Source organism: Ctenopharyngodon idella, chromosome 18, assembly GCF_019924925.1.
Source record: "Ctenopharyngodon idella isolate HZGC_01 chromosome 18, HZGC01, whole genome shotgun sequence".
Taxonomy (NCBI): domain Eukaryota; kingdom Metazoa; phylum Chordata; class Actinopteri; order Cypriniformes; family Xenocyprididae; genus Ctenopharyngodon; species Ctenopharyngodon idella.
In genome coordinates, this window is record NC_067237.1 from 30,852,889 (window position 1) to 30,871,575 (window position 18,687).

The following is an 18,687-nucleotide window of genomic DNA, read 5'->3' on the forward strand; positions in this document are numbered from 1 at the left end:
CCAGAGCTGCTGGGACAAAAGCCAGGGTCTGATAAGCCCTGGCAGGGTCACCTGGGTGAGGGTGTTTGATGTTGAAAGACCTGAAATGCCCAATGACCTCAGGTACATCACTGAAGGTGTGTCCCAGGGCATCCTAGGATGTATTTTTGATGTAACAAATAAGAATAAATAGTATTGTTTACCGTGTTTCTGCAATTATTGTTGAATCTTAAAATCTTTGGTTTTACGTATGTTACATTACTGGAACTGTAACTTAAAAATAAAAATGTCTAGTTTACAGTAAAAATCAGAAATTACTGTATTTTATTTTAAAGTTAAAGCACTACTACTCTAAACAAAAATACACTATTTGGAAATTACTGTTTTATTTTACAGTGAAAACATTATTACCATTAAAAAAACAGTACTTTCAAATTAGTGTGTTTTACTTAAATGAAAACAGCAAAAATATGCTTATTTCTTCTACAGTATGTTTCTTGACAATTGTTGCCAGTTAATTACTGTGAATATTTTTGGTACAGTAAGTTATTTGTCAACGGCTGCCAGTTAATAACTATGTTTTTATTTTACAGTAAGTAAAATAAAACTGTGACTGATTTTCACAGTCAGTTTCTTGCAGCATCACTTGTATGGTTGCATTTTTCAGTATTGCTTAAGTGCACTGGTTTAATTACATATAACACTTGACTAAAGAAAAAAGATAACTGACAGCCTTTAGGGCAACAAGGACAATTATTTCTCAAGAAATGAAACTGATAATATGTTTTAGAGTGTATATTAACAAATGACAGCTGACATCTGGCATGTGTCCTTGATGTTATAGGGAAGGTTATAAATAAGCTTTTTATGTCAAAGAAATATTGTTTTTATCAAATCCATTTTTGGGGGGTATTACTTTACAATACATGTGCACTAATATGCATTAATTTACGCACAGATAATCTTCAGTTAATATATTACCATTCATTAATGATTGCCACATCAACAACTAATAAAGAGTCTGATTGATAGATTAAGTCATGAATTGCTATTAATGAAATGTGTCATCATGGAATAATACCCTATCGACATCTAGTATTAACTAATAGTGTAAATTAATGTGTTAATTACCAAAATGTGTGTATTTTAGCATCCAGACTTCTGTTTTAATAAATCATTAGCATGGTTTTGTTTTTTACGAGTCATACATTAACTCAAGATTATCTGTGCATTAATTAAACATTAAATTAATACATATTAGTGCATCTGTATTGTAAAGTGTTTCCTTTTTTTGTAAATGCTTGTCTCACTATGTGTCTAATAACAGCTTATGAGCAAAATGTAAATCAATTAATTCCATAATAAAAAATAAATAAATAAATCTGTTTGGACTGGAATGAGTATAGACAGTCAATGAAAGCTGTGAAAGACGCAAATAAATAATTTTGAATTGTTTTATTTAAATGATTTTGTAGCTTTCAAGGAAATTACAGAGATGTGCAACATCTGTGCAACAGATCTCTTATGTTTGCCTTCTTCTTTCACTAGCAAATTATTATATCATATAAAACATGATTAAAAAAATCAAAATCATTTAATTCATATAACTTTATATGACACATAAAATTGTATTCTCTAGTATGCTGAAACAAAGTGTGTCCATAGAAAAAAGTGATAGAAACTCTGTCATTTAAGGACATATACTTTCTTTGAAGTCTTTAAAGACTCTTGCACATCCTGTCCTACAGCTTCTGCAGCATTTTTGTCACATACTAATTTTTTTTCACTACCATAAGGAAGTTGTGCTTTCCAGTAAGTCACCTGAGGTATAGGTGACACGAATCCAAGATTACTTTCTACTGGTATAGCATTTCAACACCAACCTAATAAGCAGGTTTGTTGCTGAGAGTTAGTTTAACTTTGGGTGTTATTACTTTTGTTTCTTCTATAACCTTCTACATAAAATATTTGCAGAGGAAACACCCCAGTCATGATGACTCAGTGGAAACACTGCAATAGTTTTGATATTTGAGTGATGATCTTTTTTAGATTAAATTGATTCATTTTAACAGATATTGTTATTGTTATTCAAAATAAATGTCCTTTTCCTTATTTAACTTGGCCTATCCCTAGTGAAAAAAAACCTATACCAAAATACATTTAAAATAAATTTCATACTAAGTATAGTACAAATCCATTAACATGTTTACTGACATATCGCTTGAGACTTACTGATATAAATATTATAATTAAACTTTATTTGGAGTACTTCTTTATTGCACAATGCACATTATTAAGCCTAAAATGTGTTTTAATATCACTACTGATAGTATGATCACTGTATAATATCTGTCTTTAAATGCGTACCTACAGTATACCTGAAATAGTTCCATTTTAGATAATCAAATATACTAAGTATAGTTGGACCTCAGCACTACTTCTGGATAAGGTAAGGTAAGGTAAGGAGGTAAGGAGCTTAGATGGAACGAAATTAGATACAGAGGTCCGGTTAAAACCACTCACAAATAAATAACTAAACTTCACATCATAATAAATACAAATAAAATACAAATAACCATTCATACACACCCATATATAAACACTAAACAAAATTCACAGCATATTAATAAAAATGCAATATAACTTTGAGACAAAAAGTTCAGTTTGTTCAATTCTAGAGTATGGCAGAGTTAATAAATCTAACAGCTTCTAGGTCTGATGCTGCACAGCCTCCTGCCTGAAGGGAGAGGGACAAATAGTCTATTGGCAGGGTGGGAGGAGTCCTTCATGATGCTGCTGTACCAGATCTGCAGGCTGAGAAATTCTTGATGGTTTGGTCTGATGGTGTTGAAGTTGCAATCGATTTCTCCTGAGTTGACTGAAAAAACGATGACAAACTTGCATGGTTAGTTTGACTCTTGTAGTAGGAAAGAGTTCTTTCTCTCTTCTAGGTAAACACATGGCTGGGGTGCAGGTCGAGGCCTGCCAACAGGCAGCACCCAGCAGATGCAGAATGTCAGTCGGAGGAGGCAAGAGAGTGAGGCTGAGCTGTGCGTCGGTCTTTAAAGTCTGGGAGAAGTCACACCTCTTAGGGTTGACCTGACCAATGAGAAAGGTGGAATTTCTGAGCAGGAAATTCCTCTGTTGGGGTTTATTTCTGGGTGGTTCCTGTTGGTCTTTCTGAAGTCCACAATCATTTCTTTAGTTTTTTTCACATTGATACAGAGATTGTTATCACTGCACCAGGCCACCATTTGTTCCACCTATAATCTGTAAGATGACTCGTTATTCTGAGAAATGAGTCCCAACACAACAGTATCATCTGCAAATTTGACAATATGGTTACTCGGATATCTGACGGAGCAATCATAAGTCACCAGAGTGTACAGCTGTGGGTTCAGGACACATCCCTGCGGCGAGCCGGTGTTGAGAACAATTGGGGAGGACATGATATTATAGATCTATACAGTCTGTCTTCTATTGGTTAAAAAGTCCAGTACCCAATTGCACAGTGAGTAACTCAGTCCAAGAGTCTTCAGTTTATGTATCAGTGTCTGTGGAATGATTGTATTAAAAGCAGAACTAAAATCCATAAAAAGCAGTCTCACATAAGTGTCTGTGCTGTTAAGGTGGGTGAGGGCCTAATGAGACAGCATCTGCAGTGGAATTGTTCTTTCTGTATGCATACTGATTCTGGTCAATACTAACATCAATTTTCCCACTGATTTGAATCATGACCAGCCACTCAAAATACTTCATCACTACCGGAGTGAGTGCTACCGGGCGATAGTCATTCAAGTATGACACTGTAGTAGTCTTAGGCACAGGAATGATGGTAGCCGATTTAAAACATGACCGTACAACTGCTTTAGAGAGTGAGATGTTAAAAATGTCAGTCAGTACCTCTGAGAGCTGATTTACACAGTCTTTCAGGACCCTGCCTGGAATGTTATCTGGGCCTGTGGCTTTACGTGGCTTGACACCCTACAGGACCCTCCTAACATCTTCTGTGGTTACACTGGGTGGCTGGTCACCAGGTGGTATAGTGAGTCTAGTGCTAGGGTTGGTGTTAGAGTCCTCAAAGCAAACATAAAAAGCGTTGAGAGCATCAAGAAGAGACAGGTCTCTAGGGCATTCAGCGTCTCTTCTTTTATAATCAGTGATGCTCTTAATGCCGGCCCACATGCTCTGGGGGTCGTTTGTAGAAAAGTGACCCTGTATCTTAAGAGCATAATCAGCCTTGGCTCTTTTAATCCCAGTACTCAAGTTTCTCCTTGCCACTCTAAGCGCCTCAGTGTTGGCATTCCTGAATGCCAAATCTCATGCTCTCAGAAGGGATCTGACCTCTGCAGTCAGCCAGGTCTTCTGGTTTTGGGTGGATAGTTATTTTTCTGGTAGTAGTAACATTGTCCACATACTTACTGATGTAACAGATGACAAAGGATGCATACTCTTCCAGATCCACCTCTCCAGCATTTGTTGCTGCTTCCCTGAAGACCTGCCAGTCAGTACACTCAAAGCAGTATTGAAGCACAGAGGCAGCGTTACTGGGCCACACTGTGATTGACTTTTGTGTTGGTTTCATTGTCTTCACAGCAGGGCTGTAAGAGGGAACAAGCATAATGGAGATGTGATCGGAGAGTCCAAGGTTAGGAAAAGGGACTGCTCTCTAGGCTCTGCATCTGTTTGTCTACACACGATCTAGGGTATTATTTCCCCCGGTCACAATAGTGACATATTGGTAGAACCTTGGTGTAATGTCCATCAAATTGACATTGTTAAAATCTCCAGCAATCACATTAAATGCATCCGGGTGATTGTTTTGGAGAGAGCATATGTTTTCATGTAGTTCTCCTTGCGCCTCACTAGCTTTTGCGCTCAGGGGGATGTAAACAACTACAATGAACACTGCTGTGAGCTCTCGTGGTAGATAGTATGGCCGACATTTGATGAGCTTCAGAGCAGTGAGTGATAATAATAGAACAATTGGTACACCAACCTTTATTGAGTTACACGCAGAGTCCACCTCCCCGAGTCTTCCCTGACAACTGACTCCGGTCAGCCCGGTGGAGTAGCATGCAGCTAATCTGGTGTGCCGAATCTGGAACATTGCCGTTGAGCCATGTTTCCGTCAATAAAAGCACGCAGCAGTTCCTCATCTCCTTGTACACATTTATTCGCAGCCTTAATAAATCCATTTTGTTGTCCAACGCTCGAACATTGGCTAAAAAAAGGGACGGAATCACCAGTCTGTTGTTGTTAGCCTTTAACTTAGCCAACAGGCCAGCTCGCTTGCCCCTCTTCTTTTTCTAAGCACACCACTTCGTCTTGCCTCTGAGCCAGCATATAGTGCAGCGCCATGCTACTGCACTCAAAAGCTCCATCCTGCCCAGCTCTGATTTAAGGTTCTGTGGTAGTTTTGCTTCATACTTGCTGTTAATTTTGCAGAGTTCAAGTGGATTGTATCACACAAATCTCTCTGCACACGTACACTCACTATCTCTTACTATAGCCAGAGAAGCCGGAAAAACACTAAGGGCTGAACCAGGAGCTTGAGAAGCTGCTGCGCTGCTGCGAGCCGCCATTACGCTAGAGATAACTAAAGTACATGAAGAACAAAATTAGTTGTTCCAATTTAGCAGACTTATCAATTTAGTATACCAAAAGTTCAATTGCAGGGTATTTATATTAAGTACATAAGTATGTAAATACTTTCTTATAATCTGAAAGATTGCAATCGGAATTGGTTTATTGCAATTATATAATAGATATGAGTGAGTAACAGCAAGGTAAAAGTTGTGCATGTACTGCCAGCATCGGTAAGAGAATGTGAGAATAAAACAGGTTTGGGTTGAGGAGTATGATTGACTTTCATAAAGCAAGTCCCATAAAATATAGCTTTTTAATGTTAAAGATATTAATAGCTTCTTTTAAATGGCATGTGGTTTATATTTTGATCTCATGAGGAGAAAGTATGCGTGAAAAATCCAATAAAACCACTTAAACTTAATTCTTTCAGTATTTTTCCGTTTGCTCTTTGTGAGCTACATGCTTCTTTATTGAATCCAGTTCTTTATTTCTTATAATGAATAAAAGTGAAGCAGTTTTCCATGCAATAATGACTGAATAAACACTTTATGTATACAACATTGACCAAGGAGTGTATTTTTTTGCAAATTACCACACACCAACACAATAAATACCTCAATGTATATTTTAATTCAATACAGAGGCATGCATATTGCTTATCACATAACACCAACATTAATTTTTAAACATTTTTTTCTTCCAACAACATTTTATCCCAAAAATGTCAGATCATTCTCAATATTCAAGTGAAAGTTCATGTTTTTTTTCCCCAATAATTATACATCCTGGTAAGCGTGTTATGTTCAGTGAAGCATGTTGAGTGAAAGTGAAGAAGGAAATAAGTGGGGAAAAAATACAATATGCTCAAAGAATTAGGACAATACCAGCCACACCAAAGGCCACTGTTGTGCAATTATACCTTAAAAACTGTTCATTTACTGCTCTTGTGTGAGATATGCAATCAAAACAGAAAGACTTTAACTGGTATTTTTAACCTGGTTGGATGTAGGTTCTTTGTCTGCCTACTCAAACTGGCCACTAAAGGATCTCAGAAAGTGGACAGTAGTTGCATGCGGTCAACTGATCTTGTTCTTTTGGCATTATATACCAACATCCCCACCACCACCGCAATGGAGACAACAAAGAGTCCTGCAAAGACCCCGGTGCTTGTGCTCATGTGTAGAAATCCACCGTCATTTGAGGCTACAAAATGAAAGAGCAACAGAGTTACACAGAAAATAATGACATAGGAATAATATTACGGTCACTGTTAAAGGAATAATTCAGCTAAAAATGAGAACTGTTGTTTTAAAGAAGATCTAGTATGCTTATTTTCAAAGTCATAATTTTATTTTTGGGATGTGCTAGAATAGGTTCTCATGCTTTAATGTTTAAAAAACACATTATTATTCACATATTTCACATTGTTGCAGCACCTCTCTTCCCAGTCTGTCAGTAACACTCTGTTTAGTTCCTGTTTCTATGAAGCCCCTCCTTCTGAAAAGCGCAGTGTGCTCTGATTGGTTGGCTGGATCAGTGTGTTGTGCTTGGGCAAGTGCCTCAAGTGCGTTTTGTAAATGTCATGCCATAATGTGAGTTTCATATAGAGAATATAGAAACTCACATTATTCTCTATAACTGATATAGAGGATGAATCCCTTTGGAGTGACTTTGTACTTTGTAACTTTGCAAACCTTTTTTATGCTCAAACAGCAACATTTCACACTAAAGAAAGTTGAACATGTAAAAAAGCCTAATAGGACCAGTTTAAACCATATTCATATACCTGCAGAATTATGAGTCTGTCTCGCCACACGTAGGGGACCCTGGGTGATGTAGTGTCTGGCTGTTTCTTGGCTCATGTCTCGCCTACGTCTGCGTGCGGCTTGACCAAGACAGCCTTGGGCACATCTGGAGTTTGGGCTGTCTTTTGCACACAGGATCACGGAGCAACTAATGTACACCTGTCGACAATTATTATAGTGAAAGGTTCCCACAATTTACACATTAATGTTATGTGAATGTGTCATACCTCATCAAAGCCTCCTGTGAACTTGAAAGCTTGGATCTCAAAGTCATATTTTGTGGAGTCACCTGGGTAAACCATGACTGTTTCATCCATAACACACCTGAAATAACACAATCAAAGAACTGAATGACTTCTGAACACATCTTGTTCAGTTTCATTACTTGTTTCATTACAGTTTCATTACTTCATACTTGTTTCATTACAGTTTCAAACCTACTCAACTTTTTTGATACTGGTGTTCCCATCATGCAATGGGGCATAAATAATTAATAAGGTTGATTTTTTTTTTGCTGTTTTTTTTTTTTTTTTCAGCTGTATTTACACTGTTTTATCATTGCTTTTGTTGTTAGGTTTAGTAACTTGCGATTTTGTGACATCTCTCATTAGCAGATCAAGTGTTTGCTGATTAAAGGGTTAGTTCACCCAAAAATGAAAATTCTGTCATTAATAACTCACCCTCATGTCGTTCCACACCCGTAAGACCTGGAACACAAATTAAGATATTTTTCATAAAATCCGATGGCTCAGTGAGGCCTTCATTGCCAGCAAGACAATTAACACTTTCAGTACCCAGAAAGCTGCTAAAGACATATTTAAAACAGTTCATGTGACTACAGTGGTTCAACCTTAATGTTATGAAGCGAAAAGAGAATACTTTTTGCACGCCAAAAAACTAAATAATGACTTTATTCAACAACATCTAGTGATGGGCGATTTCAAAACACTGCTTCGTGAAGCTTCGAAGCTTTACGAATCTTTTGTTTCGAATCAGTGGTTTGGAACATGTATCAAACTGCCAAAGTCACGCCCCCCAGTGGTGAACCATTGAAATTTTGAAACACATGACGTAACGAAGCCTCATTTACTGAAATCACGTGACTTTGGCAGTTTGATACGCGCTCCGAACCACTGATTTGAAACAAAAGGTTTGTAAAGCTTCAAAGCTTCATGAAGCAGTGGTTTGAACTTGCACTTCACTAGATATTGTTGAATAAAGTCATTATTTAGTTTTTTTGGCCGAAAAAAGTATTCTCTTTTCGCTTCATAACATTAAGATTGAACCACTGTAGTCACATGAACTGTTTTAAATACGTCTTTAGTAGCTTTCTGGGCATCTGAAAGTGTTAATTGTCTTGCTGGCAATGGAGGCCTCACTGAGCCATCAGATTTCATGAAAAATATCTTAATTTGTGTTCCAAAGATGAACGAAGGTCTTACGGGTGTGGAACGACATGAGGGTGAGTTATTAATGACAGAATTTTCATTTTTGGGTGAACTAACCCTTTAAGTACTTTGAGTAACTTGACCTTATAATTAAATGACATATCATTTTTCTTTCACTAATACAGTTCTTTACCTTCACACTTGTTTTTTCACATTACTAAACCACACCTGCAGCCACAGTAAATTATTAATGGTTTTGAGGAAAGCCATTTTGAGGTTTTCAACAAAGCCTTGAAGGCCGACTGTGTATTTAAAGGAGACCATTTATACATGGCCTTGAACCTGAAACCTTTTTGTTAGTAGACAAAAAGCTTAATCCATTGAGCCTTTAATTCTGCAATGATCCTGCAGTGTTTTAAACATAACCAATGACAAGCTTGGGATATAATGAATAAACTTTTACTCTATCATTAGTGCATGCCATTGCTCATTCTGAAAATCTAGTTCATGATAAAGTCTTACCCATCTTTGATGATGTCATAAAAGACAGGACTGAACGGATTGTCTTCTGGAGTGGCCCTGCAGGACTCAACGAAGAGTGTGACCTCTGGGAGAGCCGTACGGGCTTCAATACCCATGTAGATGGAGTCCATCAGCTGAACCTGCACTGGATACTGGCTGGGATCTACCTGACTGTTAAAGCTGCTGTCGGTGAAAACTTCAAATGAGTAACTAAATGTACCGAAGCTGGATTCAGTGAAGATGTAGTCAGATTTATGGTTGACGTAGCGGTTTGACACACTGGCTATTTTGGGATACTGGCAGGAGAAGCCGAATTTAACTTGATTGCGTCTGGTGATAACAGCATTCGGGTTCTCAAAAGAGTTTATCTCGTTTTTGAAGACCATGAAATCTCCAGAGTCCTGATTGGTGATAAATAAAGAAAAAATAATCAAAATGTAAAGGGCTTCAATGCAACACTCATATATTCATAAAAAAGAACTTAGAAGAACATAATACGCAGTTTCCATACATCCATCGTAGTGCCACAGGTGTTGAGGGACATTGTTCCCAGGATGTGGGTCTGATTGGAGGTAAGAGAGCAGGTGGGGTCTCGCAGTTTTAGCCAGTCCTGGTCAATGCCATCCATGGAGGCTTTACTGACCACAATGCTGATACTGTTATTGTCACAGATGACCTTTGCTTCACCTTAAAAGATATGATGCATTTATTAAGTCACGATTAGAGTATTTTTATGTAACCTGCATTTAAATCATAAAAAAACACTAAAGGATGACACATACAGTGGCTTATTCTACGCAAGTACATGAATGCAAACGCATCTAGCTACATAATTTGTGAGATGAGCAAGAACGCAATTCATAACTCACTGCAATCTCAGCGGACAGCGATTAATCTATTCTAAATATATTTGAAGGTAACTTGCTTGAGCACAAAGGTTTGTTCATCCCCGCCCCAGCAACACAATGTACTGTTAAGTTTGTTCAACCGGACTATACCCATTTGTTAGAAATGGTAAGGATTTTGGTTGATCCGCAGCAAAGACTCTAGATATAGGAAGACGGTTCACTCCTTTTAGTTATGAATGGGAGAAACTGCCACATGCAATATGGCGGAATACATCCTGCCTTCTAAGTAAAAGAGCCAATCGCTGATTGACATAGTCATTGCGTCACTGTGGCTGCCGTTAGCAGCTCCGGTTCCCATAGAAACCTGAGACTCGCTTAGGACTGCACCTGCGCATTGGCTCGTCTAGCCTAAAAAATACGTTTTTTCAACGCTCTTTGAGCATAAGAAATAACATTTACGGGACAGTTCATGTAAGATTTTTTTTGCTGATTTGAAATATGTTATTTAATTGTGAGTTCACCAAGCAGTTTTTGAGATTTCAGGATTCCCCCCTTTGTCCACAGCGATTCACCAAAAAGATTTGTTCACTAATTAGTTCAGTGGCTCTTTCTACAAGTTATCGTTGCTGTTGCGTCAATATGTGGCAATGAGTGAATGTATTTGTACTTTATGAGTGAGTCAGAGAATCATTCAGTTAACCGATTCATCAAAATTTTTTGCATGTCTACAAATCCAATAATAAAGAGCATTAATGCATCATTTTCTCCACAAATTACAACAAAGCAGCCTATAACACACTGATAAAAATGATTCTGTGGTGAAGTAAATACTACAAAAAACAAAACAAAAACAAATGTAATTTCTATTAAAAAAAACTGAAAATTGAATTGAAAAAAAAAAACAAAAAACCCAAAGTAAATTCTGTATTAGTACTCAATTCAAGCTTCAATTCAAGCTAATTAATAAGGTTGATTTTTTGCTGTTTTACCATTGCTTTTGTTGTTAGGTTTAGTAACGTGCGATTTTTGTGACATCTAAAGTTCATTTTCTACTCGAAATGACACATTCATGCTCAAAGATGATCTATTGAATGGGTAACACTTTACAATAAGGTTCATTAGTTAATGTATTAACTAACATGAACTAACCATGAGCAATACATTTGTTACTGTATTTACTAATCTTCATCAACGTTAGTTAATGAAAATACAGTTGTTCATTGTTTGTTCATGTTAGTTCACAGTGCATTAACTAATGTTAACAAGATTTTAATAATGTATTAGTAAATGTTGAAATTAACATTAACAAAAAATAATAAATGCTGTATAAGTGCAGTTCATGATTAGTTCTTGTTAACTAATGCAGTTAAGTAATGTTAACCAATGAACCTTATTGTAAAGTGTTACCATTGAATGTTACCTTCACTGTGCATTGTTTACCAAGTATTGAGGACTCTGTGTTCAGGTGAGTGCCGCATTACTTCTATATGTAGATATGGTGTCACAATAGATATTTCTGAGTAAAGCACTTTAAAAGCATGCTTATAATTTAATGTTATATAATTTGAGCAAAAAGTTAATTTGTTAAATTTACTTAACTTAGATAAGTCGATTTTATTTAATTGTATATGAGAAATTAAATATAAATAAATAATAAGTATTAATTTCTTTATAATGTTAAGTTATAAGTTATAAAAAACATGGATTCATTCACAAACAACACAGAACACACCAGTACTTAAGCATTCACATTTGTATCTAGAAACTTTAGATTTCTGCTAATGTATTAGGCCTACCTGATAAAACCCTTGCTTTTGCCACAACCACAATAATGCACCTCATTTCTGACTGACTGATGAAGAAAAGACAGAAAAGAACTCTTGAGAAATTATACAGAGAACATGAATAACCCGTGAACTTAAATACAGATCCCAGTTTACCTGTTAAGTGTTTCTGCTGTGAAACACAAAGGTACATGACGATACAGATCCGTCTCCTGTGGAATCCAGGTCAGTGTTGCCATCATAACCCCATTACTTAAACTTGTCAGGGTCTTAGACATATTAGAGGGGCCACTGACCTGGAAGTCAAAGATGCTACACAAAAGGAACAGAAAGATCACATAACATTAACTTAAGTGACTGGCACATATGGAAAACCTGCTTTGGCAAACATTGTCAGTTGAGCATATCAAAGTATGCTTTTGATCTAAATATAAAAAAGAAATTCAGTTCAATTATTCTCCTCACCAAAGTCACTGCACTAAGAAATGACATTTTGATACAGCATATCAACTCTCCCAGCTAATAAAAATGTTCTAAAACCATTTTGCTAATGTTCGCATTTAGTTAAAACGTTACTTCAGAATGTTCTCTGAATGTTCACAAACAATTTATAAATAATGTTTTTTTGCTTAAAGGGTTAATTCACCCAAGGGTTTGTTCACCCAAAAATGAAAATAATATCATTTATTACTCACCCTCATGTTGTTCTACACCCGTAAGGCCTTCATTCATCTTCGGAACACAAATTAAGATATTTTGATCAAATCCGATGGCTCAGTGAGGCCTGCATTCACAGCATTGACACTTCCTTTCTCAAGATCCATAAAGGTACTAAAAACATATTTAAAACAGTTCATGTGAGTTCAGTGGTTCTACCTTAATATTATAAAGCGACAAGAATACTTTTTGTGCACCAAAAAAACAAAATAATGACTTTTCAACAATATAGCGATGGGCCGATTTCAAAACGCTGCTTCAGAGCTTTACGAATCGAATCAGTGACTCGGAGCGCCAAAGTCACGTGATTTCAGCATTTTAGCTGTTTGATAGGAGATCCGAGTCACTGATTCGATTCGTAAAGCTCCGAAGCAGTGTTTTGAAATCGGCCCATCACTATATTGTTTAAAAGTCCTTATTTTATTTTTTTGGCGCACAAAAAGTATTCTCGATGCTTTATAATATTAAGGTAGAACTATTGAACTCGCATGAACTGTTTTAAATATGTTTTTAGTACCTTTATGGATCTTGAGAGAGGAAGTGTCATTGCTGTAAATGCAGGCCTCACTGAGCCATTCGATTTAATCAAAAATCTTAATTTGTGTTCCGAAGATGAATAAAAACCTTACGGGTGTAGAACAACATGAGGGTGAGTAATAAATGACATTATTTTCATTTTTAGGTGAACTAACCCTTTAAGTTTTGCATCCATTGTTAAAGAGCAGATAACCGACGGATAATAACCTTACTGGAAGAATGTTTGTTCATAACTTTGAGAGAACAAAGCCAAAAGTCAAAGTTTTGGGAACGTTCCATGTTAGCTGGGCTGTTGAAGTTTGGTAGCATCAGAAATGTAAAAAAGTGAAATGCAATCAAATCCAGAGGTCAGAGACAAAAGTGTGGAAGAGAAATATGTAACACCAAATATTATTCGGACCTGTTGTCTGAGACCTGTGCTCGGAGGGTGATCTCATGAGCCTGTCCCACAGCAGCATGATGCACATCTCCATGCAAAGGAGTTGGTGTCAAGAAACTTGGCTTGTTCACACCTGGCACGCAACCCTGGGCTGGTGGAAGAACTGCAAGATTCCGTAGATTGTGTTTAAATCCGCAGAAACAATGCACACAATACATGCTATTCATTGATGAGCACAACAGATCTAAAATACACATACAATTGTTTCATCATCCACAAACTTTTTGTAAGTACAGCATGTTCACATCTACTTTCAATTACATGTGTGATATAATTAACCACTGAGCCTGTTCATCCACAGTTTTTCTTTTGACATGTATTGCATTGTTTCTGGCTCTTGTATGCATGTCAAATGACAGAAACTGGTTGTTCAGGTTAATTAAACTCAAAAGAATGTCTAATGTTCTGTTGGTGGTGATTGATGTCTCTGTTGGTGGAATTATACTGTGTCTCCATGTCTAGTTTACACTCCTTCATATGCGCACTTTTGATTTTAATTTCTTTATATTTTATCAATGCCTTTATTCAACAACAGATTATACATTTCACACCTTCTAGTATTTTCTGCATGGATCTGAGCCATATATTTGAATGCCTTTTCCATTAATTTGTAAGTATTAGACTTGTGTAATTTTAAAATTTGAAAGAGATTGGCCTTAATATTTCTTACTTTTTTATTCATTTGAATCCTTGTTTGATTTCTGTCAATTTCTTCTTAAATGCTATATCTATACAATTAGCTTCCTAATTTATTTTATTGCATAACTCTGTCTGACCCATAGCAGATGTGCTAAAATGTGATTCTCACTCACTTTCAACTCCAAACTGCAGAGGCACTTGACTGAGAGCAGTTGGATTACTGTCTGATGCATTACTGACTGAGAGGACCCCATTATCTCCCATCACAGTTATGTTTGAAACAGGATAATCCTCCAGGATGAGCTCAAACACGTGCATACCCAGAGCCAGTGAGTCACCTCTGTGCAAAGTGCATGATTCCTACAAAGCAGAATAAACATTTATATATATATATATATATATATATATATATACATATATACATATATATAAATGAACATTACCTCGTGAAGATGTATGTTTGGATGTTGATTGGTGTCATTAAACCTGCATCTCACAACATCGTCATCTGGGTCATGTGACAGCAACTGAAGGTTCTGGAAGCAATTCTGAGGAATCCTGAATATTATCAAAAGGAAGAGCAAGATGCATTATTTATTTATGGAAGTAGATGTGTCTGTTAATGAAAATGCAAATGTAAACTATATTAATACATTAAAATGCACAAACCTTATGTTTGGAATTGCTGCTGAAACAGGGGATCTGTTTGGAGACTGAGTGTCGGATCGTCGGCCAGTGTCAACATGAGTGCGAAGGGTCCATCCACTGACACCCTGAACATTATCCTCCCAGCAACAACCAGAGGAGCTGAAAGAGATATTTGATCAAATGCATGTGCATTCTCTTAATGTCATGTATTTTATGTGTTTAAAGGGTTAGTTCACCCAAAAATGAAAATTCTGTCATTAATTACTCATCTTCAAGATATTTTTGATGAAATCAAATGGTGAGGTATATGACTCGTCCACAGACAGCAATTTAACCACCACTTTCAAGGTCCAGAAAGACATAATTGAAACAGTCGACGTGACTGCAGTGATTCAACCTTAATTTTATGAAGCAACGAGAATACTTTTTGTGTGCAAAAACAAAACAAAAATAACGACTTTATTCAACATTCTCTTCTCTTCCCGGTCATTATTCTTACGCAGTAAGCACAGTGAAGGTTTCCGTGTTTACGTCCGAATGCCGACTTAGTATTGACCAAAGCTGATCATGTGAGCAGCACGACGCATGCGTGTGATGCTGACGCAGGAGCCGGCCAATAACGACGTCGATGTTCTGATGTAGAACCTGGAAGCGCTGGACGTAAACAACGTATGAGAATGACACAGAAGAGAAGATATTGTTGAATAAGTTAATTTTTGTTTTGTTTTTGTGCACAAAAAGTATTCTTGTCGCTTCGTAAAATTAAGGTTGAAACACTACAGTCACAATGATAGATTTAATGATGTCTTAACCTTTCTGGACCTTGAAAGTGGTGGTTAAATTGCTGGCTATGGATGAATCATATAGCCTACCTCTCGGATTTCATCAAAAATATCTTAATTTTTGTTCTGAAGATGAACGAAGGTCTTACAGGTGTGGAACGACATGAGGGTGAGTAATAAATGACAGAATTTTCATTTTTGGGTGAACTAACCCTTTAAATGCTTGAGTTCACTTTATGCATTAACTACAGAACTACTAATGACATATTAATTTGTAAAGTCTTTAGTATGTGCATTTTAGGATTTTATTATTTATTATGTAGGTATATTTTGTGACCATTTAAGACTATTATCAATAAATTAAGGTAGAATATAATAGTTCTTTAATATAAAAGCAGTATCAGAATTACCTCAGAATGAAGGGACCATTAGTAGTGACATTGGTGGCCATGTGAACCTCTGATTGGCACCACAGACCTTCAGGTCCGCTGTCTGTCACCATAGCTCCTGTGTTGGTGAGGACGCCACAGGATCCACTCTCACAGATCCAATTGACTTGAGAACCACAGGGACCCCTGCTGGACTCTCTGTAGTAAAACTGCATCTGCCAAAACACATGATTCCAGGGTTACCACGTTTAGTTTTTTTTAATTTTACTTTAAAATCTAGGCTAAAATGCCATATATACACTGTTATTGCCAAGGAACAAACAATACATATGACAACTAGCAATGCCATTTGTTATTATTAACTAAAACTATTAAAATCATTAGTTATCAATTATATTGATCAGTTTCTCATTTGACCAGTCAATATAACTTCAACTTTAAAAAGTTAAATGAAAATTAGAAATGTTGCCTTGGCAGCTAACTGAAATAAATGTTTAAGTCAAAGTATTAAAATGGCAAAAACTAAAACTGAAATAAAAATAAATTAAAGCTAAAGATTTTCTAAACAAAAACTAATAAAATAACAAAAGCACATAACAATATTTCTAATAAAAATTAAAATGAAAACTGAAAATAAACAAAAAAGCACATTCAAAATATTAATAAATACTATATATAAATAATACTAAAATAACAATGTATTGCATCACAGAAATCATCTCTTTTTTCTAAGAAACTTCACCAACTATTAAAAGTTTAGATTGCTTAATTTTATGTACAATTAATCTTACATATTTTGTATGACATTAAAAATAGAGAATTAGCAAAAATAATGAATTAAAAATAAACAGAGTGAGACTCTTTCAGTTCTAAAATGTTAAAACTGGATTTACCTCCACTGATCCATCTGGAAATCTGTTTCCAGGCGTGAACGTTATGGAACCCCCGTAGAAACCTACGGCTGGTCCCACAGCGAGAGTCAAGCTAATCAGCAGCAGCATCGTGCCGTGTGCCATTGTGTCTGAAGAAATCACACAGTGAGCAATGCCGTACATAGAGAAATGGGTGGATACTTTCTGTTTCCAAGTTATTGTTTAAGTTGTTCCACCAGCTGAAGACAAGCATGTGATGAATGACAGGAATCAGCTTCCTTGAAAAGCCACATAATTACTGATTATTTATATCTGGTTACTGTATTAATGTTGATTTCCTATTATAGAAAAATTATACAGATACAAATATCATTCATGGATATCATGTTATGCATTGCAAAAAAAAAAAAAGTTTCTAAGTTAGTATTTTGTCAAAACTGCATAAGATATTAAAAATTGTTTTCATAGTAAATATGTTGAAATAAGATAAAAATACAAATTTATAAACTGACTTTTGCAGTCTACATTCCATTTGAGAGGAAATTCACATTCCACAAACAAGATACCAAATATTTCAGATGATCTAACTGTTGATCATACTGTCTGGAATCACTAACCATAGTGGCTAAATGTTGATCAGTCAGTATGTTTTACAAAGCAATATAATCTGTAATACTAATCTATAAAAAAATTAAAATTAGGCCATTGTTTACTCAGCCTCATGTCATTGCAAACCTGTATACTTCTTTTCTTCCATGTAATACAAAAGAAGATGTTAAGTATACACCGATCAGACCTCTGTCCACCGCTGAAAGCACCAACAGTGGGCACGTGAGCTTCAGAACTGGACCACGGAGCAACAGAAGAAGGTGGCCTGGTCTGATGAATCATGTTTTCTTTTACATCATGTGGATGGCCGGGTGCATGTGCATCACTTACCTGGGGAACACATGGCACCAGGATGCACTATGGGAAGAAGGTAAGCCGGCGGAGGCAGTGTGATGCTTTGGGCAATGTTCTGCTGGGAAACCTTGGGTCCTGCCATCCATGTGGATGTTACTTTGACATGTACCACCTACCTAAGCATTGTTGCAGACCATGTACACCCTTTCATGGAAACGGTATTCCCTGGCCTCTTTTAGCAGGATAATGCGCCCTGCCACAAAGCGAATATGGTTCAGGAATGGTTTTAGGAGCACAACAATGAGTTTGAGGTGTTGACTTGGCCTCCAAATTCCCCAGATCTCAATCCAATCGAGCATCTGTGGGATGTGCTGAACAAACAACTCTGATCCATGGAGGCCCCACCTCACAACTTACAGGACTTAAAGGATCTGCTGCTAACATCTTGGTGCCAGATACCACAGCACACCTTCAGGGGTCTAGTGGAGTCCATGCCTCGACGGGTCAGAGCTGTTTTGGCAGCAAAAGGGGGACCAACACAATATTAGGAAGGTGTCATAATGTTATGCCTGACCTGTGTACAATGATCTCAATCACCTTGCATTTTCAAGGAGAAAATTCAATGAAAGTAAATGGACACCTGGGCTGTCAGTCCTTAACATCTCCTTTTGTAATCAACGGAAAAAGAACAAGTCACATAGGTTTGTAAAATAGTAAAATACAGCCACCCCACCCACCCCCCATTTTTAGATGAGCTATTTCTTTAATTGAAGGGCAGCTTGTACGTTGTAATGCTTGGCCAAATCTGAGGTTCATATAATGAACCTTGGCTTATCTCCAGCTCAG

At 36.7% G+C, this 18,687-nt stretch overlaps 1 protein-coding gene across 1 annotated transcript; it reads right to left on the minus strand.

Moving 5' to 3' along the window:
• Positions 1-6,179: 6,179 nt before the first annotated feature.
• LOC127499486 (CUB and zona pellucida-like domain-containing protein 1) lies at positions 6,180-17,102 on the minus strand. The gene is made up of 13 exons (XM_051869838.1): positions 16,960-17,102; positions 16,088-16,281; positions 14,917-15,054; positions 14,691-14,805; positions 14,421-14,607; positions 13,570-13,711; positions 12,072-12,227; positions 11,928-11,983; positions 9,795-9,970; positions 9,284-9,684; positions 7,601-7,697; positions 7,355-7,532; positions 6,180-6,771 (listed from the first exon to the last, which is right to left on the minus strand). The coding sequence occupies exons 1-13, from the start codon at positions 17,080-17,082 to the stop codon at positions 6,617-6,619; spliced, it is 2,118 nt and encodes a 705-aa protein (XP_051725798.1). The 5' UTR covers positions 17,083-17,102; the 3' UTR covers positions 6,180-6,616.
• Between the last annotated feature and the right edge of the window lie 1,585 nt (positions 17,103-18,687).

Coding starts and splice junctions, on each gene's coding strand:
- LOC127499486 (XM_051869838.1), bottom strand. CDS start 17,082: ATGGCACACGGCACGATGCTGCTGCTGATTAGCTTGACTCTCGCTGTG. Junction 9,971..11,927: donor AAAAGCAAGGGTTTTATCAG/GTAGGCCTAATA, acceptor ATATCTTTTAAG/GTGAAGCAAAGGTCATCTGT. Junction 7,698..9,283: donor TATGACATCATCAAAGATGG/GTAAGACTTTAT, acceptor GTGTTATTTCAG/GTGTGTTATGGATGAAACAG.